Genomic DNA, 24720 nt, shown 5'->3' with positions numbered 1-24720 from the left:
ATATGAATTTCGATGCAAAACATGCTCCGATGCAGCGCGAGTTCGGTTGATTGTTACGTCGTTACAACATGCGCACTGCTGCTGGTGCATGAGCTGCAGCCGGTGTCATAGAATATTTGGCCCGGGTACCGGCGGTCCAAAACGGCTAGTTGATTAATACCGCCAGTACAAAACGGCTAGTCGATCGGGCCCCCCGGATCCAAATGACTGGTTCAAATTTTTGCCAAAACGATAGGAGAGCCGCCGTTTGGTTCCGTCTTCGTCAGAAAGTTCGAATGTAGTAAACATATTATATAAATGACAATACAAATCTTGTAGCTTCTTTCTTGTGCCAAGCTTTGATCGAAAGCTTGGTGCAATTAAAGTGATATTAAGAAGCTACATAGGCCGCTTATGATAGGCGACGGAAGCAGGGGGAGGGGGGGCGAGGGTCCTGTCCCCCTAAATTTGAGTTTTTTGTTTTTGCTTGTCAATTTTGTTTCCCGCGTCCCCCCCTAAATTCAGGTGGACCGCCCTAAAAATTGTTTAATTTAATCGTTTTGTTTGTTCACCTTTTTTTTTTTGCTTGTCAAATTGTTTTCCTGTGTCCAACCATAAATTCGAGGTAGACCCCCCCCTAATTTTGTTGGCTTCCGCCGCCAATGAGAAGCTATACGACCAATTTTGAGTCATTCATTCACTTCTAAATAAAAAAAAATATATAGGGCCTATATGTGTGTTATTAAATGCCAGCCAGGTGCGGATCCAGGAATTTCCAGGGGGGGCACTTTTGTCCAGAAAAATTTGACAGGCAAAAATTAAAAAAAGGGTTAGCATTTGCACATATACGGTACTTTCGATCACTTTTTTGTGGCTCTCAAAAGGGGGGAGGCATGAGCCGGTGTGCCCCCCCCCCCGGATCCGCGCCAAAGCACCCCCTCCCTCGAGCTTAAGGTCAGTTTGGTGCCCCCTCATAACGGGTCAAGTTCATGCCCCCTAAGTTTAAGTTCAATTTGCCCACCCCCTCCCCCCATGTGACACATGCGCTCCCGGTCAAACATCAAATTAGCACCCCAAAGGTCGAGCATCATTTCTGCTCCTCGCTATTAGGTCAAATTGCGGGCGCACGCGCCCATGCACGCTCTTTTATTATTATTATTATTTCATCTCCCCCTTTTTTCCCCCTTTATTCCCCCACCCCCTTTATTCCCTCTTCCTTTTTTCCTTTTCTCATATACTTTCCCATTTTTTGCGATATCTTCCTACGTTTTTTTCTCTCCCTTTTTATTTTCATATATTGCCTCCTTTTTCGACTACCCAGGTACCGTGCCTCAACCCCCCCCCCCAAAAAAAAAAATATGCGCATAGTGTGTGTCTCATTGAGGTGTCACTGAGAGTTCCCTGTGTTTTTGGCAGCCTTATTGTTGGACTTAGTTTTCTTGTATTGATACATTCATTTTGATTTCTACTTGATTACTTTGGGGGTTCGAAGAGCATGCAGCAGTGTTTACCCCCCCACCCCCATCACCCTAGTCGCCAATCCCATCCTATTTCTTGCTTGGTTATCAAGACCAAGACAAACAAGCCATATTGGTGGATACTTCGAAGTTCACAACGAACAAAATCGTATGGATCCAAAATTGCACGGTTAATGACGTCATTGCAAAATGGGCTGAATAAACGATATCAAACAACCAATCAAATCACAAGGATCTATCTAGGTGCCATATAAAATTAAAGTATTTGTTGTAACCAGATTGCAATATGGGATTATCACAATGATCACATGATTTTAGTGTCCGTGTGTACTTTTTTCTAAGTGCTGAATTTGTAATTGAAATTATTATCAAATACTCACTGATCTTGACTTGCATAGAGGACCTAAATAATGAACTCTGTGCTCGACTCGCCAAATGGATATAACACTATCCATTACACAAGACCCCCGAGCCATCATACTGGAAATAATTACATAATAGTATATACTCTCAAATCGCTATTGCAAGTTAAGGCGACCGCACACCTTAAGATTGGTCTGCGACTCAATTTTGGAATAAAACGTAGTAGAATTTGATGCTAGTATCATGAGTATTGAGACTTGGAATATCTTACCGTGTAATGTTCAAAATCATCGTACGAATACCTATATTCAAATATGTGACTATATATGCTATCATACTTCTTAGAATAAAAGCAAATTTAATATCTAGTCGTAATGACGTCATATAGCAGTCGTACGATTGGCTACGATTTGAGAATAATTAGGCCTTTACTCCAAAATAAATGCTTGCAATCTTTCGAAATGGTTATGTTAGCATTCTTTCAATTAATTTTAACCTCAAATATAATGATATGTTCCATTCACATTTTTAGAAAATGAGCAAAATGCGATTTCTTCCAAAATCGGATCGCGAACAGTCGTAAGGTGTATGAAACTATTATTTTTTTAGACCTGTTGGTCTTACACTATAAGGCAAGTCAAGATCAGCGAGTATTTGATAATAAATTCAATTACAAATTCAACACTTAGAGTCCTGAATCAACCTGATTTACATGACTCCTTTAAAGAATCAATCATGACAAAGAGTGAGATAGGCCAACCATTCCAGAACAGCATTCTGGGACCATTCAGGAAACCACCCCAAGTCCACACACTGTGAGAGCCTGACACCATCAGGTACCTAGATTTCCTTTAACCATTATTTTCCCCTTTCTCATGCCTTGTAGATTTTCCACAATGCATCGCTTTGTAATATTTCTGTTTCTCATCGTCGCACCATTGATGATCGATCTGAAACTAGTTGATGCTGACAATGATGATACACACGATGATCTAGGTAAGATTTCAAACATTTTTAATATTAATGTAAGAAAGGTTTTTTATTTTTATTATATAATTAGATGTAATAAACCAGTTCACAGTTAGCTCATGCGCATGAACAGTAAAAGAATAAAATAAGATAAGAATGCAACAATCAAGGTGGTTTTCAAATTCACTGATACATACATAAGCAGGTGTCGCACCCCCCACACCCGACCCCCCCCCCCCTCCCCCACTACTATGGATATCGTCGGGAAATCTCCACGCCCGTCGGGAAAAAATGAAAGGAGAGAGGGTAAAAAAGGAGGAAGGGAAAAAGAACGAAAAAAAGAAAGGAGAGAAAAAAAAAGAAAAAAAGGAATGAGAAAGAAGGATTGAGAGAAAAAAGCAGGGGCTGTTGGACCGTCGCCTGTCGGAAAATGATACACTGTCGGATCACCTATGGCTGTTCCAGCGGCTTCATCTACCTACAGTGATTAAAATTTACCGATTTTCAGTCTTTATCGCCTAAAAAGTGAACACGCACTTGGTACCGACATTGATTAAAATGGCCCGGTTGTAGGTCTAGATCGCCAAAAAAAATTCAGCTCGCGCTTCGTGCTCGTCAGAAAAAATGATAAACTGTCGGGTCACACTGGAATTTTCCAACTGCCTCATGTACAGACAGTGATTAGAACGTAAATGTTGGGTCACCCAGGGCTGTTCTTATGGCTTCATCTACCGACAGTGATTAGAATGTCCCGACTTTACTATTAGGTCTAAATCACCCAAAATTTTCGCGCTTGCATTATTCATTTAGTGAGATCGAAGCCTGTCCGAAAAATGATAAACTGTCGATTCAAGCTGGAATTTTCCAACTGCCTCATGTACCGACAGTGATTAGAATGTAAATGTCGGTTCATCCAGGGCTGTTAACCCCGGGGGGGGGGGGGGCACTCGACCAAAAAAGTGGTAGGGGTGTGCCGCGGGCGAGGCAAAAAACGGGGGCCTTGGAGCGGGCTTATTGTAAAAAGGAGGGTCATCGGAACGGGCTTCGGAACTACAAATGTTTGTGAAAACGGGGGTCCTCTGAACGGATCTCCGTATCTCTGTGGTGCGTATAGGCATCCCTATGGAACGGGCAATCGTGCATGACGCAGCTAGCGCGGCCTCCGCCGGGTGCGCTCGCGCTTATAGGCGATGGTCGAAAAGCGCTCTACGGCCGCTTTTCACCAAAATCAATGCGACCGGAACGGCGTAACGAAAAATATGCGAAACTTTGGAGCGGATTTCTTTATTCTTTTTTTCTCGATAAGAAGGAAATGATATGCCTTGGAGCGGCTTTCTTTGTTCTTTTTCTCAATAAGACAAAAATGCTATGCCTTGGAACGGAAATTTGAGTGTAAAAATGGGGGTCCCCTCCGCGGCACATACCCAATATGCATTATATACTGAGTGCCCCCCCGGGCTGTTAACACCCAGGGGCTTCATCTACTGACAGTGATTAGATTCCCGAATTTATAGTATACATCGCCTAAAAGTCACGCGTGCTTTTACCGACAGTGATTAAAATGGCCCGGTTGTAGTTCTAAACCGCAAAAAAAAAATTCGGCTCGCACTTCGCATCATTCATTTTATTGAGATCCATATCATCTTCACAATATTCTTACGTCTTGGACACTTAACAGGTCCCCTAGAGGGTCAGTATGAACATCAGCTCGCCCTATGCGCTCACATTATCTATTGAGATAAAAGTTTGTTCTTTAGACATATTAAAAAACGTTTCAAACGTCCAGTTTTTATCAAGTCTGAATATCAAAATTTGTTGAGCATGATACCCTTCGTTTTAATTATTACAGGAAGTGCAAAAATAGTGTTGCCTTTTTAAAGTCTATACCAAAAAAAAAAAAAAAACAGCTTGCGCTTTGCGCTCGTAATAACTGTTTATTGAGATAGGCCTACATAGCTTTTATCTTGATCTTCATTGAAAAAAATATCTTGATATAAAAAAATTCAGCTCGCATTGTTTCATTGGATATTCAATGTCTTTTATTTGGCTTAGTAATCCCTTTTTCATTGCGGTATCGCTTCAAATGTCTCGATTTTAGGTCTAAATCTACATTAAAAGCTAAACTTGCGCTTTGTGCTCGTAAAGTGAGATCCAAATTTCCTCTCCACACTTTTACTTCATGTTCGACAGTGCTTAAATTCTCCCTCAGAATATCGAAAATTTCCGCTCGTGGTTCGCATTAAGATACAGAGATTGTTTAATTGCAAATGCCGCACTTCAGTTTGTTCTTTTTGTAAAAAAAAAAAAGGAGTAAAACCATTGAGTTTTAAGCCTATATCTAGGCCGGGGTATTATGGGAGTTCATGTGGCCGATAAAGCTACAAATGTTCTAATTTTTGGTATAGAAACTCTAGAAATGGTGGCAATATGCGAAGAGAAAAAAAAAATGGGCCGAAGAGTAAAGTGAAAGAAGGAAACGAGTGAAGGAGAAAAGAGATAGAAAAGGGCAAGATCCAGGCTTTTTCGTAGAATGGGGGCACCCCGCATACGGTATATGTTCAATGTTAGAATGTTCAGTGAAATCATGCATAGAAATCAAATTCATCGCTATGACCATATTAAAATAATTCATAATTAGAACACAAACATATCGTTGTGTCGGCGACGCGCTCCTGACTAAGATTTGCATAATTATAACTGTTGTAAAAAACAAAACAACAAAATGTCATTACTTTCCTATTTATATCTGATTTTGATAAAATTTTCAGGTTTATACTTGCATGATTTCCTTTATCTGTCTCTCATTGCCACACTCTAAATAACGAATAGCTACAAAGAGCTAATTTAGCTCTAAAAGAGCGCGTATGTGAGTGCACTTCGGAGTGCTGATTTTTCTCGTTCAATTTGAACTAGACAAATCAGCACTCCGAAGTGCAGTCACAATAGACGCTCTTTAAAGGACAAGTCCACCCAAACAAAAAGTTGATTTTAATAAAAAGAGAAAAATCCAACGAGCATACCACTGAAAATTTCATCAAAATTGGATTTAAATAAGAAAGTTGTGACATCTTAAAGTTTCGCTTATTATTATGCATATCATGGTCGGTATGCAAATGAGGGAAATGATGACATCACTCACTCACTTTTTCTTTTGCATTATATGAAATATTCGAATTCTCTCCTCATTATCACTGAACATGTGGAATTAACATTGTTTATCATTACATGGTTCAGTCAAGTTGGTCCTTATTGTCAAATCTCTCCGTTATGTTGGTCCAAAATTTGGAATACTATAACCTTCTTCTTTAAAGTCTGTACGTCTTATTATGCCTGTAATAGGCTCCATAAAAGACATCTTCTCTCTTTTTATGATGCCTAATTGTTAATACGTTTAATTGATAATATCCCTTTCTTTTCTCAGTTTAACGGTCATCAATTATACACATTGCAGAGAGTTATAAACTGTTTTTTTTAGTAGATTCAATACTCGGACCTTTGTTTGGCGCTAAGCGAAGGTGAATCGCACGTTTGGCTGTTGCTACGTCGGGTGTCTTATGCTTGACGTGGTAGCTGTTTTTGCGTGCGATCTGTATTCTGCCTAGAATGTGCATTGGCTCCCGGCGGGTGGATGGAGACACTATGTCCAGGTGTTGTTCATTGCAAAGCCTGTATACATGTAATCATGATTGTTGTGCGTTTTGGTGCATCCAATTCATCAAGCCTTTAATTGGCTTTTACGGATGCACCCTTTATATTATTTTTAATTATATTTTGTACTTTATTATTTGTATGCTATGTATATTACATTTCCTATTTGTATCGTTTTAATCAGTTTGATATTTCCATTTTTACTTGTATTTATATGTATTTTTAATGGAAATAAATAAATGAATAAATGAAAATCTGTAAAAATTGAAATATAATAGAATTCAAACAATAAAAAGAAGAAATAGTGAGTGAAGGAAATCATCGATTCTCTAATTTAAATGTGACTAAATTGTGCATATAACTATTGTGTGAAAAATAAGCGAACCTTTAAAATGTCATAACTTTCTTATTTTACATCCGAATCAAGATATTTGATGCAGTTTTCAGCATAATGTTTGTCTGAATTTTCTTTGATTCAAATCAACATTTTTCTGAGGTAGACTTGATCTTTAAGAGCTATTAGCTCTTTGTAGCTCTTCGCTTTTTAGAGTGCACATTTCCGTTCGGGGATTTTAGGGAATGGTCGAGCGAGAGTTGAATCTTCCCGATACTCTATTTCCCTTCTTTTGTTTTCATGCTAAAAATCAATACCGATTTATTTACCGATTTATTGTGAACCTGGAGAGTGCTCCTCTCTTGTACTGTCGTTATAGCAACCAGGAACCTGCTCGTATAGTCTCCACAGTTGTTAACGTGTATAGGTTTATAGTTCAAGTTAAGCCCTTCCTTTTTAGGAGCACAAACTAGATGACTGCATGTGATGACCATTTGGATGATGATGAGTTAAAGCAATGATTATGACCATGTTAATGTTGATGTAATAATGGATTCTAAGACAGACCATAATCATTTCGATATAAAAAATTGATGTTCAAAACGAAGAAACAAGCTATAATGACACTGAATCATTAACTTGCGTTGTATTATTGCTACAATAGGCTATTATCGGTATGAAAACATAAAGAAATGACAAACTAAAGGAATAAAATAAAGGATGAAAATATCTTTATATTTGGATGTATGTGTACAAGAAAATGAATGTCGTAAACATTGCAAAATTAATTAGTGTGTTCGGTTTTCTTTAGATTTTGTTTTAATGGGTTTCTCGGCGACAAAACTTAATACTTTACTTATATAAAGATGCCAATCAACATTATTTTTGTTTGCAGTTGCGGTAAAGGAAACGCACGTGACAAAAAAATTGAGTAGCTTATATACCCTTACTCCCTCTTTTTGGAGGGGGTGCTACCCATTTAAATTTGGGCTATTTGTTTATATATATATATATATATATATATATACACATATACATATATATTTTTTTTTTTTGTAATTGTTTTAGCCCCTGATGCTATATACTTCCCGTCTGTTGTCTTTATCCTAAAATCAATATAATACCGATTTGCTGTGAACCAGGCATACCAGGAGAGTGCCTTTTTACTGTTGTGTGCGTCTCTTGCACTGTCGTTATAGCAACCAGGATCCTGCCTGGACAGGTATTAACATGTATAGGTTCATAGTTCAAGTTAAGCCCTTCAGTTTTAGGAGCACAAACAAGATGACTCTATGTGATGAATATTTGGATGATGATAAATATGGTTGAATATGATGATGATGACTCCCCAACCCATTTCTTCCCATTCATTCATTTGAGAGGGGGAGGGGGTGGGGGCTGCCCAAATGAATCTGGGCTACCGAATTTATTTGAATCATATACATGTATATATTGTATTGAAAGGTTTATTTAATTATCAGCATTGTTTCGGAACGGCAAAGAGCGTATAATAATTTTAAATCCATGTATATAGTAGGATAGCGAAATTCAGTAATCGTTTGTAATCGATTATGTATAGGTATTTAATAGCTGAGAAATAACGATGTTTACAACTGTATGAGTATGGTTAGATATTTATCTTTAATTGTTTTTTACTGTTGGGGAATAAATATAGTGATGATTACCATTAATAATCCGCTTTTATATAGCGCTTAATACAGTGGAACGACGTGTCTAAGCGCTTTACAGATATATTTTTACCCCGGTCGTCGGATTCAATCAGTCATATCCGCACACAATGTATGCACATCCTCCACTCCCTGGGGAGTATTCTAGTCAGTCGCCAGTGAGGCGCACACAGTACTGGACAAGCTACAATGACTTTCACATCCTACCGGGTACCCATTTAGCACCTGGGTCGAGAGTGTCAAAGTGTGATTAACGCCTTGCCAAAGGACGCCAGACCGCGGTGGGATTCGAACACTCGACCCTCTTTTTACAAGGCGAGAGTCAGAACCACTACATTCAGTTTCAGTTTCAGTTTAGTTTATTTCACTTCCATTTTCTGATAATAAACATAACAAACATATATACATATGTATGAATGTACATAACAGAATAAGTGTCATAAGAATACTTCAATAATTAATTAACAAATTCGTAGGAAATAGTCGAAGTATATATAATTCTTTTTGTTCCAAACACATTTTGATAATTAGACAAATTATAGATTACAGTTAGTATGTGAAAATGAAAAGGAGGGACTTATTAAAAAGCAAAGCTTGTAATGGTCAGTCCCTTGAGATAAATTTGTAGTAATCTTAATCGTATGTAATTAAAAGTAAAGTAGGACAATCTTGACCATATATGAAGAACGGCAAAATAGGTTTGAATAACAAGGAAAGGGGGGGGGGGGGCTGTGACTCCATAAAATAGGGGGGGGGGGAGAAGGGAATATTAAAAACTGGGGGGAATAAAACAAAAAACAGTTATGTGTCCAGCAGAGAGAAGGGAAAGGGGAGGGGAAAGAGAAATAGGGTCGAGAGTCAAGTATCGTGGAAAAGAGAAAGCAGTTCATATGTGTTATACGTTGTACTCATTACGGCTCCTCCACCATTGCTGTTGTTTGTAAAGATTTATTTTATGACTCTAACTGTTTTTAAAAGAAGATTAAATTTTACGACCTGACAATATCCCACAATCTTTTTTCTAATCTATATTTTTTACTCGGGTTTTTAAGAAACCGAAGATAAGGAGCGCTTAAATGCTTTCGAAAGACATTAAAACCAATTAACTAACACCCACATCCATGAAAGGAAAACACAAGCACGAGTACAAACGGTTAAATCTAACAAACGATGTTTTATTAAACAACATACACAAAAGATTTTAATACTCCGGCCACAACGCCTTTCCTCGGTGAATCTATATCTCACACACATTAGCAAAATCGAATGACGAGAACTGTACAGGGGAGGGAGGGTGGAATCCCTCTCGCTTAGCCTGGCGGAAATCATCGGATATCGATGGATAGCGCCACCACCACATTTGGTGGTAATTTGATATTTTAATGCAATTTCCCATGATATGGTCGAAGTTAAATTACCAAAATATTACCGAGAAATGCTATGTATTTGGTCCGGTTACACTTCGTAATTCCGAAACACGTAAATTGCCTATACCTCGATGTTCGTTAATCCGAAAACGTAAAAGGGTTCGTTAATCCGAACATTTGTGGCGTTATTCCGAAGGTTCGATAATCCGAAAACGAAATAAGGTTCGATGTTCCAAAGATTCGTTAATCCGAAAACGAAATAAGGTTCGCTGATCCGAAGGTTCGTTAGTCCGAAAACGAAATAAGGTTAGTTAATCATTTAGTTTTCGGCCTAACGAACCTTCGGAATTACGAACCTCATTTCTTTTTCGGATTAACGAACCTTCGGAATTACGAACCTCACTTCGTTTTCGGACTAACGAACCTTCGGAATATAACGAACCTTCGGAATATCCGAACCTTGGGAATAACGTAGTCCACCTCCTGGACTGTTGTTATATTTGGTACTATACGACTACCAAACACATAATACACTACATCCCCAGAACACGCATACACACTTCCCCTTTTTCGGGGAAAGTGAATCACTGGGTTAGGCGAATCACTGGGGGTAAGTGAATCAGTGGAGGGCGTGTGTGTGTTGGTTATGTGTGCGCGCGGGGTATCGGTACGGTCCGATAGGGTTTGCCCCTTTGGTTTGCCCAATCAATAAAAATCGTCCAGGACGTGGACTAGGAATAACGAAGCTACGGAATTACGAATGTATGCGATTTGGTCTAGCCTATAATCTAGGCGGAGGCCGCAATTATTGTCTTTGCCGTTATGCTGAACGTAAGGGATACGGCTGACCCGGCGAAGAGTGCCCAGGCCTTTCATGATTTACGAGTGTCCCGTTTTAAGGTCAGAAATCTAATTTTTCCGCTTGCACCAAATGTTTTGCATATACCTTTATATACCGTTAATAATTACAAATAAGTGCTTAGAATGTCAATTTTTTAGGTCGGAATGTCAAAAATTTTCAGCTCGCGCTTTGCGCCGCATAATTTAATCGTTGAAATATAATCGTCTTAATGACTAACTGCAAAACGTCCTTAACAAGTCCCTTTTCGATCAGGCCAGAACGCATATTAAAAATGTCTGCTCGCGCTTTGCGTTCGCAGTAATTATCTAGTTACATACGCATCTTGTTAAGGTTCACAAACTTTACTCAGAATGTTCAATTTTCAGAACAATACATAAAATTCCAATTTTTTTTAGCTCGCTCTTCGCGTACACACTATTTAAATAGGGCTTATGAGATTATTACACATTTATGTTGTTTTATAAGAATAAAGCTAAAAATTGACTGTTATAGGACATGAGCGTTTTGCCTCCCCGAGCTCCCTCCAATTTTTCACGACCAAGAAAAGAAAAGAGAAAAGGAATCAAGGTTGAAATATGACATTATTTTCCAAATGTTATGTCAAAATCTATCACAATTGGATTTTTGTAATAAAAATGTTGAAATTTTTGCTCGATCGCAACTTATACGCGATATATGGGTAACAAAATTCGATCCCCCCCCCCCTATTGGCGGAAGCTGAACCCGCCCCTAAATATATACCTCTTTCTCCCTCTTACAAGTCAAAGTTCTCCTTCGTCAAACAGATTTCATTTCTGTGGTCTCAAAAGATTCAACTTAGACAGAGTTCCCTGTAACAAACAAGATATATTCTTCATAGAATGTCTTCTGGATTCATTAACATACAGAACCATTGACGTGCACTGAAGAACACCAGTACAACGTGCTCGATCCAACATGTGGACATCGTAGAGCTCCTTTCTCGTGTTCACGACACTGGATACTGCGCCCATGTAAATGCGATTCTCAATGTGTCCTTTATAATGAGTGTTGCAAAGATGCCGAAGATATGTCTGCTGCTGGAACGTTGAACACACGACATTTATACCCCGACTCTGTTTATGACTCCATACCTGAGAGGATGGCTTGGGAAGATGACTTTCTCCCGTATCTCTCATGTGCTACCGTTTCTGGTGTTGCTTACTACTATGGAGGCAATATCACCATCTTTTCTCACTACCAGATGATTTCTAAGTGCCCCTCCTATGTCCTTGCCCATAGCGTAATCCGCACCAAGTGTGAGAACCCGCAGAAACCCGACGAAGAATTGTACACACCCGTTACTGTTGAAAGCATCGGTCACTTTAGGAATTTGTATTGTGCATTGTGTCACGACATTTCTACCGGTATCGAGTTTTGGAGTTGGAAATGGGACTGTGATCTTGGTATTATTGGTAGCAGTAGTGATTCGAATGGAAAACAAACCCAATACACAGAAAAAGAACTGATAGAAAACTTCTGCTCTAAACAACTCAGGCCGTCAGAAGATATACCAAATGATATGTACGCTCGGCATTGTTATTCTGGAGTAGATGTGACTTCGTGTTCTTCAGAACCTACGAAGTGTCCATCATACCTTGCACCTATAGTACACAATGGTACCATCTACCAGAATCTACACTGTGCTTATTGCAATGGCATTGACGTATGTGCAGACTATTGGGAATTGTGCAAATCGGTCAAATATGATGGCGCATTAATATACACAGTGAGTGCGGCGATTGCATTTGCAGAATTCTTTAACTTTATCGACAGAAACCAGGAATTGGCATGTGCTGAAAATGAAGCCTTTGACCCACTGTCAAGCAAATGTCAATTGCTCTTTTGCTTCATAGGATTTGAATACAACACGACAACAAAGCAGTGTGAACGTCTACCGGTAGATGAGAGAGGAGGGCTGTGCGTTACGTTCTATTCTCTCCAGGATGAAGTGAATATGACATCATTGGACACTGACTACCTTCTGGCAACGGTAAATAATGTCCTCATTCAGTCGCCACTGGACACACTGACGTCCCTTTCCGTTGTGTCAGTGCCTGAAATTTCCTGTATCCCCACTGGTGATTCGGAAAATGACTCTCGTCAGTCAATATGTCAAGTGTGCTTTGACACTGAAATGAACTTTACTACACTACCCCAAACGTCTTTGGAGTTCTATCAGGGTACTGCAGGTATCATAACCAACGTAACGTCCACTTTGTATATGCCTTCATTCGGGAACCTGTCGATGATAGAAATGCTTATTGATGTTCCTGCAGGATGGGACTGTGAGTCCCACAACTCCTGGACATTTTCAGATTATGGCAAACCCACCCTGCTACCATTCCGAATTAACTTTACCAGAGAAAGGGCAGTTTATATCATGAGTGTCTCCAGCATCGGTGACGTTTGCACAGGCAACACCACCAGACTTGCTTGTGACACATATGTCAAACTAGATGCGGGTCAGTTTGAGATTGTGAAAAATCAGTCACAAGTATTTCTCCATTTCACCGGCAAGGATACAGTCCTGTTAGATGATGAGTTTCAAATAGGTCAAGATGGTTCAGCTCTTTACTGCCTAAAAGTTCCTGCTTATGAAGAACGTAATTTACCTCCTGGCCTGGACACTATGAACACCATAGGAAATGCACTGTCTGTTGTTTCAGTACTGATCATCATAACAACTTATGCCATCTTTCCTGAACTTCTTAACTTGGCTGGGAAATCGGTCCTTACCTTATCTGTTGCCCTCTTACTCACATTTTTATTAGTGTTTGTGAGTGGAGTGAGCACGGAACATGGTGGCTTCTGTAAAGCAGTGGCAGCCATTACCCATTTCTTCTGGCTCGCTATCTTCTTCTGGATGAATGCCCTTGCCATAGATCTAAATCGCACATTTGGCACCCGTGTCAAGATTAGAATTGCCAGTAAATCTCAGAGATTCTACGTTTGGTACTCCCTCTATGCCTGGGGCGTACCAGCTTTGATCGTAGGTGCTTGTCTGGTCATTGACCTTTGTGGCTGTACTAATATGCGATTCAGCTACGGCAATGATGAGCTTTGCTGGTTGTCCAGTGGCGATGCAAATCTGTATGCCTTTGGTGTGCCTCTGTTAGTACTTCTGTTCCTGAATGCGATCTTGTTCATAGACACGGTGGTTGGAATCAGACTTACCAAGAAGGCCTCAGAGAAAGCACTTAAGAAGCGACCAGCACTTGCTAAGGCCAAAGAAGAGTTATCACTGTACATCAAGGTTAGTATTTCACAATGTACACAATTTACAATGTCTGCATGTACTTTTAAATATACCCTACACTCTCAGATGTTATCTCCAATTATTAAAAAGTGATATGGACATCAATCACCAGTAGTGATTCAAAGGTTCAAATACTCTGAATGCTTGATATTTTGAAAATGTACTAGTCCAAAGGTTTGTTAAGATGAAGGCTTGTTATTCCTAAGGTTTGTTCATCCGAAAACGAAATAATCTTTGTTAATCTGAAGGTTCGATAGTCTGAAGATGAAGTGAGGTTTTATAATGTTAGTTGTTTTCAGACTAACAACCCTATTTCATTTCCAGACGAACAAACCATACTTAATTTTCAAACTAACAGAGTAACCTTAAATCGATGGTCCGGGCTGAAAGTATTTATAATTAAATAAATAGAGTAGAATTCACTGAGCACAATGCCGAAAATTTCATCAAAATCGGATAAGATATAACAAAGTTATTGAATTTCAAAATTTAGCAATATTTTGTGAAAACAGTCATGAATATTCATTAGGTGGGCTGATGATGTCACATCTCCACTTGTTTTTTTTTTTTTTATTATATGAAAATAGGTTTATTCATTTTTTTCCTCCAAGAACTAGAAAAAGTGGATTGACATCTGATTTAGTGCATTAGATATTTATTGCTGCAACTTATTTCAAGGGAGACATATTATTCACACAAGTATGGAATAATGAAAAAAATATGATTTTAAATAACATAAGAAAACGGAAAGTGGAGATGTGAAATCATCAGCCAACCTAATGGATATTCATGACGACTGTTTTCACAAAATATTGCTAAACTTTTAACTTCAATAACTTTACTATTTGTCATCCGATTTTGAAGAAATTTTCGGCATTTTCCTCAGTGAATTCTACTCTATGTATTAAGATATAAATATTTTCAGCTCGGACCATCTCTTTAATTCACTGTTGGATTAACATACCTTTGGAATGACAAACCTAGTATTCTATCATTCTTATCGCACCTTCAGAACAAAGAACCGTGACTTATAAAAGAAATGTACATATTTTTCAGTTTTGAACTTCTGAACATCGTAGTGTATGTAATAGTTACATTTTGGAATAATAAATATATATCTTGAGGCGATTCATGAAAGTTGTCACCACTGACTAAACTGTCAGTGCTGACTATTTCAGTGAAATCCTTGGTTTTAATTGGCGGTGAGGCACTTGCCTCTGACTGTTTCTATAGTAACTGTCGGAGAAAGACAACTTGTCAGTGCTGACAAATTTCATGAAACAGTCCCCTGAATGCTTTTTATCTTACGAGCTATCATCCATCAATTGCGACCACATTTGAATTAATTTGTTCATTTGTTTATAATGCTAATTGTGTTTTACAATTATTACAACTTAGGGTCTCCTTTTCAATATTTCTTCTTTTGTGTACCATTTCTCTTTCTGTTTCCCCATATCTGCTTGCATGTTTTTGTATAGATTGACCTTTTACTCTGTACAAATTCATGCAATTCAGCCTTAGGAGGCTACACTGCAACACTACACCAGCCTGGAATCTACATCTGTTGAAACCAGAGAAGTGTTAACACCAGTTTGGTTTTGCAGTGTAATTGGACAACCCTGTTTCTTTGGAACAAACTCCCTCAAACTCTACAAAACATCACCTCACTCGACCTGTTAAAAAACATTGTTTTAGGCCTCAAACGGCACTTTGTAGGCCTATCATATCGTCTAGAAAAGGCGCTTTTTAAACCCAAAGTTCATTCTCATTATCACTATTATTCTGTTAATTTGTTCTATCTCAGTTGATGAAAATTACAACTTTCTGTTTGATGCCCCGTCAACAAAGAGTTATGGGGGCCCGTTGCAGAAAGAGTTGCGTTTAACCGCAAGTCAAAAAATCATTCGCAAGTCCCAAATACGCACTGTTGATTGGTTGAAAATCAAGTTGCGCATGAGTGTTAGAGTTGCGATTGATTGCAACTCTTTCTGCAACGGGCCCCCGATCAATTTCAGGTATATGGAAACCCATCAATGTAATAATTGTTTCTTCAGAAAATTTACTCAATGTCTTTTGAAAACAAGCATTGAATTATCCAGAAAAACAGTGAATGTATGAATACACATCATTTTTACAAAAATATTTGAACAAACATGTGTTTTTATATGTTGACGTTGCTGGCTTTCCATAGTTGCGATTGATCGGATCAATCGCAACTCTTTGTAAGACGGGGCTCTGATTTTCACTCCATAGTTGTCTGGTGTGATGGGTTTTACATGGATCCTGGCCTTCATCTGTGAATACGCCAACGTCCCAGAACTCTGGTACCTCTTCACTGCAGTCAACTCATTGCAGGGTGTCTTCATCCTCCTTGCTTTTGGATACAGCAAGCGAATCATCACCTTGTGGAAGGTGAAACTGAGAATGCAGAAGGAGCTCACCTCCAGTACTAGTGATAATAATACAAAGAGCACCGGTACCGGTACCATCCGGGCTGAGAAGTAGCTATAGTGCTAAAGGCCATCGCACACCTAACAATAGGTTTGGAACCCAATTTCAAAATTAAATGTTGCAACATTTGATGCGAATATTAAGACATGGAACATCTTACTGTGTAAGGTTTCATATCATTATACAACTTTTTTTCTTAAAATCTATGAATATGTCAACCTCCTTTTTAGAATAAAAGTTAATTGAAGGTCAAATCCACCCCAGTAAATTGTTGATTTGAATAAATAGAGATATTGTGATTTTGATGAAATTTTCAGTGTTATGCTTGATGGATTTTTCTCTTTTTATTCAAAATATTTTTTTGTTGGGATTGACTTGTCCTTTAAGCTTTTACTCCATACTAAATGCTTGCAATATACATATACATATATTAGTATTCTTACAGTTAATTTGAATCTCAAATTATCTTAAATTCATTCATATTACAAGAAAATAAGAAAAATATATTTTGTTTCGAAATTAAATTGCAGAGCAGTCATAAGGTGTGCGGTGGTATTTAGTCCAATGATAGAGAGCTTCAAATTTCTCATATTTGGGGAAATCATTCTTGCTACGCATGCACCAAGTTCACACAAATTCATATGTACTTGTTGTTTTGATGGAACAGCAGATCCACAAAATTTTCCACACAATCAAAATTAAAGGACAAGTCCACCCCAACAAAAGGTTGATATAAATAAAAATAGAAAAATCCAGTATCCAAGTATAACACTGAAAATTTCATCAAAATCGGATGTAATATAAGAAAGTTATGACATTTAAAAGTTTTGATTAATTTCGCAAAACAGTTATATGTACATCCTGGTCAGTATGCAAATGAGGAGACTGATGACGTCATCCACTCACTATTTCTTTTGTATTTTATTATATGAAATATCCTTAATTTTCTCCTCATGTCAAGTGAAACAACAATTAATTCCTCCCTGAACATGTGGAATTAGCATTGTTTAATACCTTATGATTCAGTCAAGTAGGTACTTTATTGCCAAATCTATAAAAAATGAAATATTGTTTATTTCAAGCAATAAAAAACAAAAGAAATAGTGAGTGAGGGACATCATCGACCGTCTCATTTGAGTTGCGCATATCACTGTTTTGTGAAAAATAAGCAACATTTTTAAAATGTCATAACTTTTTTATATTACATCCAATTTTGATGAAACTCAGCGTTTTACTAGTTTGATTTTTCTCTGTTTATTCAAATCAACATTTTTCTGGGGTGAACTTTACCTTTAATTTTGATCATGTGGAAAATTTTGTGGATCTGCTGTTCCATCAAAACAACAAGTACATATGAATTTGTGCGGCCCCTTCTCACAAATAAATGTGATAATTTGACCCATTAATGTAAACAAATCATAACATAGGAAATGTGCAGAATAGAGGTCTCGAAGGAAACAAGAACGAGCACTCTGATTTGTCAGGCCAATGATGCATGCGTTAACACTCTGAACAGAAACACACAGCATTCTTGAGCACTGGCTTTCCATAGTTGTCTGATCGGATCGAACACAACTTTTTGTAAGATGTGGTCTTGATACTCCAGTGAGGATCCCACCAATTTTAGTGTGTATTGTGGCAATTTGTACAGAGTGTGGGCAACAGACACTCTTCGTCACTGATTTTCACCACACAGGTGAATCCGCTATAAGGAAATTATGTTGTTTGACCAAAAGCATTTCATTTTTCATTTGTTTTGTTTTCATCTTGATAAAGGAGACCGCAGCATTGATTTAAAATAATCTGGCTGACAAGCTGAAAATAAGAATGATTTAAATCATGTTTTAGGTCCTAAAATGACCAGTAATGAGCTTCAGAATATCCAATCACAGTGACCTTTGACCTTGGTCATGTGACCTGAAACTCAGGCAGGATGTTCAGTATTACTTGATTACCCTTATGTCCAAGTTTCATGAACCAGGTTCATTTTCTAAGTTATGATGACATTTCAAAAACTTAACCTTGGTTAAGATTTCAATGTTGACGACGACGCCACCATCGTCGGAAAAGCGGCGCCTATAGTCTCGCTCTGCTATGCAGGCGAGAAAAAATGGGGAGATCACCTCACAATTCAGATTTCTGTACGACTGCGAACTCCAATAATTCTGATAGATTTATTGGTCATAATAAAAATGTGTTGATGCTTACTGATTTTACCTCTAAAAGAAAGCTGAGAACAATAAGTAAAAAAATATGCAATATATGGGATTGTTAAATAAATCCATTTTATTTGACGCAGCATATTTGTTTCCACCATTTTATATTTCTAATTTTTGTCAGAGTCTTGTAATCATTTATTAGCAAATGATTAGTACACTTATTGGTATTGCACCTTTAAAAATGCATGTGATGAATTAAAGAAGCATACTGAAAGGTCAAGTCCACCCCAGAAAAATGTTGATTTTAATGAATAAAGAAAAATCAAACTAGCATAATGCTGAAAATTTTATCAAAATTGGATGTAAAATAAGAAAGTTATGACATTTTGAAGTTTTGCTTATTTTTCACAAAACAGTGATATGCACAACTAAGTGCCATGCAAATGAGACAGTCAATGATGTCCCTCACTTTTACAGATTTGACAATGAGGACCAACTTGACTGAATCATAAATACACAATACTAATTTCACATGTTCAGAGAGGAATTAATTGTTTCACCTGACAATGAGAAAATGAGAATATTTCACATAATAAAATACAAAATAAATAGTGAGTGGATGACGTCATCAGTCTGCTCATTTGCATACTGACCAGGATGTGCATATAGCTATCATGTGAAATTAAGCGAAACTTTAAATGTCATAACTTTTTTATTTTACATCCGATATTGATGAACTTTCAAGTGTTATGCTCTTTGGATTTTTCTCTTTTGATTCAAATCAACTTTTTGTTGGGTGGACTTGCCCTTTAAGTGGGATAAAAAAATGTTTTTCCTTTCAAAATAATCTGTGAACTGTAAGCCTGTCAGGAAAGAAATTTAGTATTTCAGTTAAGTTTAGACATGTGTTTAAAATATTTACTTGGTCCAGCTTATGGTAGGCCTATAGACAATTGTATATGTACATATGTTTTGAATGTTTCAAAAGCAAGCGTTGGAAACGTTTGATACCCCCCCCCCCCCCCTAGAGTACAAGATCAGGTGGATGCCATTTTTGTTCAAGTGTTAGAAATATTTCGTACTAGCTAAGCATCTTCATACAGGTGTCATAAATAGTTAATACTGTGCTTTTAATAGCATTGAAGAATGTAAATGTACAGATGCACAGGAAGCCTTTTGTTATTAAGAATGTGTTGCTTTATGCTCTCATCTGCTATTGAAATTCTTTGAATTACGTTATAGAAATTTTACAGTTATTCCTAGTAACGGTAAGGTATATTAGGAGGTTAGTTTCAGTAATTCGGGGAGAACCACCTAAGCTAGAATAGACTACAGATGTTCGTATAGGCAGTCTAAGTTAAAATTGAGGGACTACGTCGGTGACGAGATAACGACCCCAGCTGACACCGGTTCTCCACCGACATGATTCGACACAATTCATGTCATCATTGGGGGCTCGATCTCGTCCACTAATTCGTTGAAGCCACATCTTTGATCTGAGGGCTACTCATCGAGGGGCAACACAGTCTGCGGAGGCCGAGTGGAAGAGACATCGCTAGCTGCGGAGGCCAGGAACTGGACCGACCACCAGGGCCGAGTGGGGCATGTCAGGCCAGATGAGATGATGGGGGCTAGAGTCAACGATTACCGTTAAGTTAAGTTGTATTTTGTTATATCTGTGTATATTTTCATGTACAAATTATTGTAAAACCATCAAAAGAGAACATCAAAAAGATTGAAGAGATATGATCAAATCTTTTTAATAACTGTATTCATCAGTTCTACGTATTCTTTATTTGGTGTCAAGCAGCAGTAAGTAAATAATTTAAAAAAAGTCACTTTCCATGTGACAAAGCCTTCGAAATATATATGTAATTTATGGGTTGCATATACTTATTTCTAGGGGTAATATTGCCCTAAATTTAAAATACAAATGGGTTTCTTGATATATGCATTGATTATACTGTACATTTATCTGGAGAATGTGCATACATTGTATGATTGACTCCATTGATCAGCAAACATGTGAGAACTTTTTTAATAGATAATATATCTTGAGTGTCTTTACAAATAACTAGTGTAAGATGTTGAAAGGTTTGTGCCTGTAAACCAACTCTTATTCCTAAGAAAGATGTACATTGTGTTTTGTTTATAGGTAAATCACATATTAGAAGCTTATGTCTTTAAACACTTCTGCTATGTACTCACATGAAGAAATGTATTATCATTTGAATGCTAAACAATGTATAATAATGTAACATCAAGAAAAGTGTCAACAGTAAAATTCTCTCACCTTCTTTACAATTTGGACTAATAAATGTCTATGAAGCATGCTGTATTCGTGTTGTCTTTAAAAAAAATATTTCAAATCAAATCACACTATTTTGGGTTCATGCTACATCTCTCCTCGACTATTATACAAATAATGCACATAAGCATGTGCATGCAGGGCCAAATAATGAACAATGTGTGAGAAGCACCAATGGATATACCACACCGAGGTCCGCGGTACATCCATTTGGCGAGTCAAGCACAGAGTCCATTATTTAGGTCCTTTATGCACAAGAATGTGTGCAGCGTTTGTTTTATACAACCCCCCTCCTCCCCGTGTTACTGAGTTGCCCCGAATGTTATATTTGATCTAAATTCTAGATAATTCTAGACCTCGCACTATCCTGCACTCTGACGTCAGAGTGCAGGATAGTGCATATTGGATGCAATAGTGCAAGTTGCTGAATATCATGTGATCCGATGTGGACCAATCAGATTACAGAATATTCTTGGGAGTTGTATTATACACGCTTTCACAGTGGTCCCTTTGGTGTTATACAGGTATAACTAGGGTATGAACTGTTTTAACACCATGGCCAGTGAGCTCCCTAATGGTTTCCTGTCATGGTGTTCAAGGTGCAGGTACACCAGACACACCAAATAACCAGGCCCCAAACCTCATCAACATTAAACCACTCATACAGGGACAAAGGATTACAACAAGATGAAAAACAGGGACATTACTACCTTCTCTTCACAAATCTATGGGCATAATAAAAAAAAGCATGCAGAGGCTGAAAGGTGTTTCAACATGGGTGTTAAAGATATTTAACAAGGTTTAGAAACCAGCGTACAGCAGATTTGGCTTTATTCATGCTAGACCACAACAGATTGTATGCACCATGTCTTATCATACAAACATGTCACATATAATTATATGTAGGTTAGTGTTTCAACTCCAGGACTAGCAAAGATAGTTCCTGCAATCAAAATTATGATGAGATGAATTCTTACTATTTGCTCATCAAACAGCCAGCCACCATACCGGGTTTCACAGTGACCGAACCCATTTTCAAGTTTGCTGCAAATAAAAGCATGACAGCTTGAATAGAGAAATATCCACCCATTAAACAGGAATGCAACATAAGACTTACAACCAAACTCCACAAACGAGTATCTGGCCAGTAGCATCACACTATTGCTCCATTCACCATGATCCATTAGAAAGTTTGCTCTGTAAAAGATGGAATAAAAGAGAAATATTAATTCATACAAGGAATAAAAATAGTATGAATGCTGCAGTGGTGAAATCAATGCTTTCGTACACTCAACAAGAGTGTCGCTAAAGCGAGCTTAAAATACGCCCGCCTGTAACATGGAAAATGGAGTTATTGGTCAAGCAAGAAAAGTGGAAGGTGGCGACTTCACCTTCAACCTTCTGACCTCAAAATCAATAGAACTGCTAGGATCTATGCTAGTACCATACACACCAAATTATATGAACATAGATAAAGTTATCGCATTTACAAGGACTTCAGAAGGGTAAGATGAAAACATGTCTATAGGTGGTTTCAAACCGCCTCGATCACAAGAATCCCCGTTAAATTACGAGAACATTTTTAGGCTGAAAAATACCCATTAATTATTCCTGCATTCACACCGCCCCGAAACATACCCTTCGAGATAAATTCCTGAAGTTAGGAGCATGCGCAGTATGGTCTAATAAGCAGGCAAGGCGCGAGATTCAAAACCACTAGCCCAGCAGCCACCCACGGCGCCCGCGCCCAACGACACGCTGGGATAAAAGTTCCCGTAAATTGCTTTCACATTGCCAAAATACCTGCGACCTTGGAAAAATCCCAGCGAAAGTTCTCGTAATTTCGCCAAGTACCTACTATTTAGCGGGTATTTTCTTTCGGGGAAATTACGCATAGTTTGCTTTCACATTACCAAAATACCTGGTATTTTCTGATCGGGGTAAATTTCCCGATCAGAGAATACCTGGAACTGACGAACTTCGAGGCGGTCTGAAACCACCTATTGTGAGCTTGGCTTGAACTTTGAACTTTTGACCTAAAAATCAATAGGCTTCCTGGGATCCATGCAAGTATCATACATGTACATGTACACACCAAATCATATGAGCTTAGGTTTAGTTAAATTTAAGTTATTGCGTTTACAAAGACTTAAGAAGGGTAAGATAAAAATATGTCAGTATGACCTTGACCTCAAAATCACTTCTTGGGATCCATGCTAGTATCATACACATCAAATTATATAAGCCGAGGTTAAGTTAAACCATGGCTAAACTGAAGTTATCACGTTTATTTGTACAAAGACTTTAGAAGGGGAAGATAAAAACATGTCAATATGACCTTGACCTCAAAATCAATAGGCTTCCTGGGATCCATGCTAGTATTATACACACCAAATTATATGAGCCTCGGCTAAGTTAAACTGAAGTTATCGCGTTTACAAGGACTGCAGAAGGGTAAGATGAAAACGTCACTGTGACCTTGACCTTTGATCTAAAAATCAATAGGCTTCCTGGGATCCATGCTAGTATCATACACACCAAATTAGCTGAGCCTAGGTTAAGTTAAACCATGGCTAAACTGAAAATATCACGTTTATTTGTACAAAGACTTTAGAAGGGTAAGATGAAAACATGTCACTGTGACTTTGACCTTTTGACCTCAAAATCAATAGGCTTCCTGGGATCCATGCTAGTATCATACACACCAAATTATGAGCTTTGGTTAAATTAAACTGAAGTTTTCTTCTCCTTATTCTTCTCTTTCTCATTGTTGTTCTTCTCCTCCTCCTCCATCCTCCTCCTTTTTGTTGTTCTTCTTTTCCTCCTTCTTCCTCTGTCAAATCTAACTGAATTACTGTATATAGGTATACAAGTATATAAAATACATGGACTACTTCTGATTGATATTGGTCAAGTTTAGGTAAAACTGAAGGATAAATATATGAATTATGCATGCTTTGCATGTTCTAGCACCCACTTCACAATTAGTTACAACTATTGTACATTTGTAACTACTGCAACTACCATGGTAACATGTTTCATCAGCCAATCAAATGTCAAGATTTTCATGAAACATACAATAAATTCTTGTATGAACATAGATATGATTTTTTTTTCAATGCTACCAAATTTCTTGTAATTGATGCTCTGGATTATCCAAATTGTAAGTACTATGTATCTAAAGGAGCCACGGTCTCAAAACTTCCCCATCCTTCATTTTATATATGGATGCCTGATGAGGCAGATTCAACTGTTGTTACGATACTGCAACAAATAATGAAAATTTAGTTTTAAATTTGATTTCCCTTTTTATTACAGGAAATAGATCAAGCATACACCCAAAACAAAAAACAAACATCTCACATGTTTTGAAGAGTTACATGTAGATGTGCGATCCAAAGTTATGATAGTCCTGTATTAAATCCAAGTTGGTTGGCGAAGATTCCTTAAATTATAGTTCACAATGATGGCGATGATGAAATTTATGTTGAAGCACGATGAATAGCAATAGTCACTGTAACAAGTTGAAATGTCTGTGAAGATGATGTGGATGAGGATTAACAATCAATTTCAGTAATCCAAGTGTTGAAAAGCGTTTATTAAAACAGGTTGATGATCTCGATGAGAACTGAGAATTCCTCTCTCAAAATAACTGCAAACGGTTCATTGATGGCGTGCAAATAATTCCACAGAAGATATAAACTATGCTCTGACATAAAATCTGGTGTGAAACTCTGAGTTCTGATCTGATATGATGAAGTGCATGAAGAATCTGCCAGCTTATATATATAAATTTTCACTATTCTGGAAGCTTCTAGTATAATTGTCAGACTCCCG

The 24720-nt window shown here is 37.8% G+C and overlaps 1 protein-coding gene across 1 annotated transcript; it reads left to right on the top strand.

The window, feature by feature from the left end:
• Nucleotides 1-11736: 11736 nt before the first annotated feature.
• LOC129263978 (uncharacterized) lies at nt 11737-16470 on the top strand. Its single transcript, XM_054901888.2, has 2 exons — nt 11737-13962; nt 16219-16470. The coding sequence occupies exons 1-2, from the start codon at nt 11737-11739 to the stop codon at nt 16468-16470; spliced, it is 2478 nt and encodes an 825-aa protein (XP_054757863.2).
• Nucleotides 16471-24720: the final 8250 nt, after the last annotated feature.

The sequence above is a fragment of the Lytechinus pictus genome, chromosome 6, assembly GCF_037042905.1.
Source record: "Lytechinus pictus isolate F3 Inbred chromosome 6, Lp3.0, whole genome shotgun sequence".
In the NCBI taxonomy this organism is placed as follows: domain Eukaryota; kingdom Metazoa; phylum Echinodermata; class Echinoidea; order Temnopleuroida; family Toxopneustidae; genus Lytechinus; species Lytechinus pictus.
This window is presented reverse-complemented; position numbering and strand designations above follow the sequence as displayed.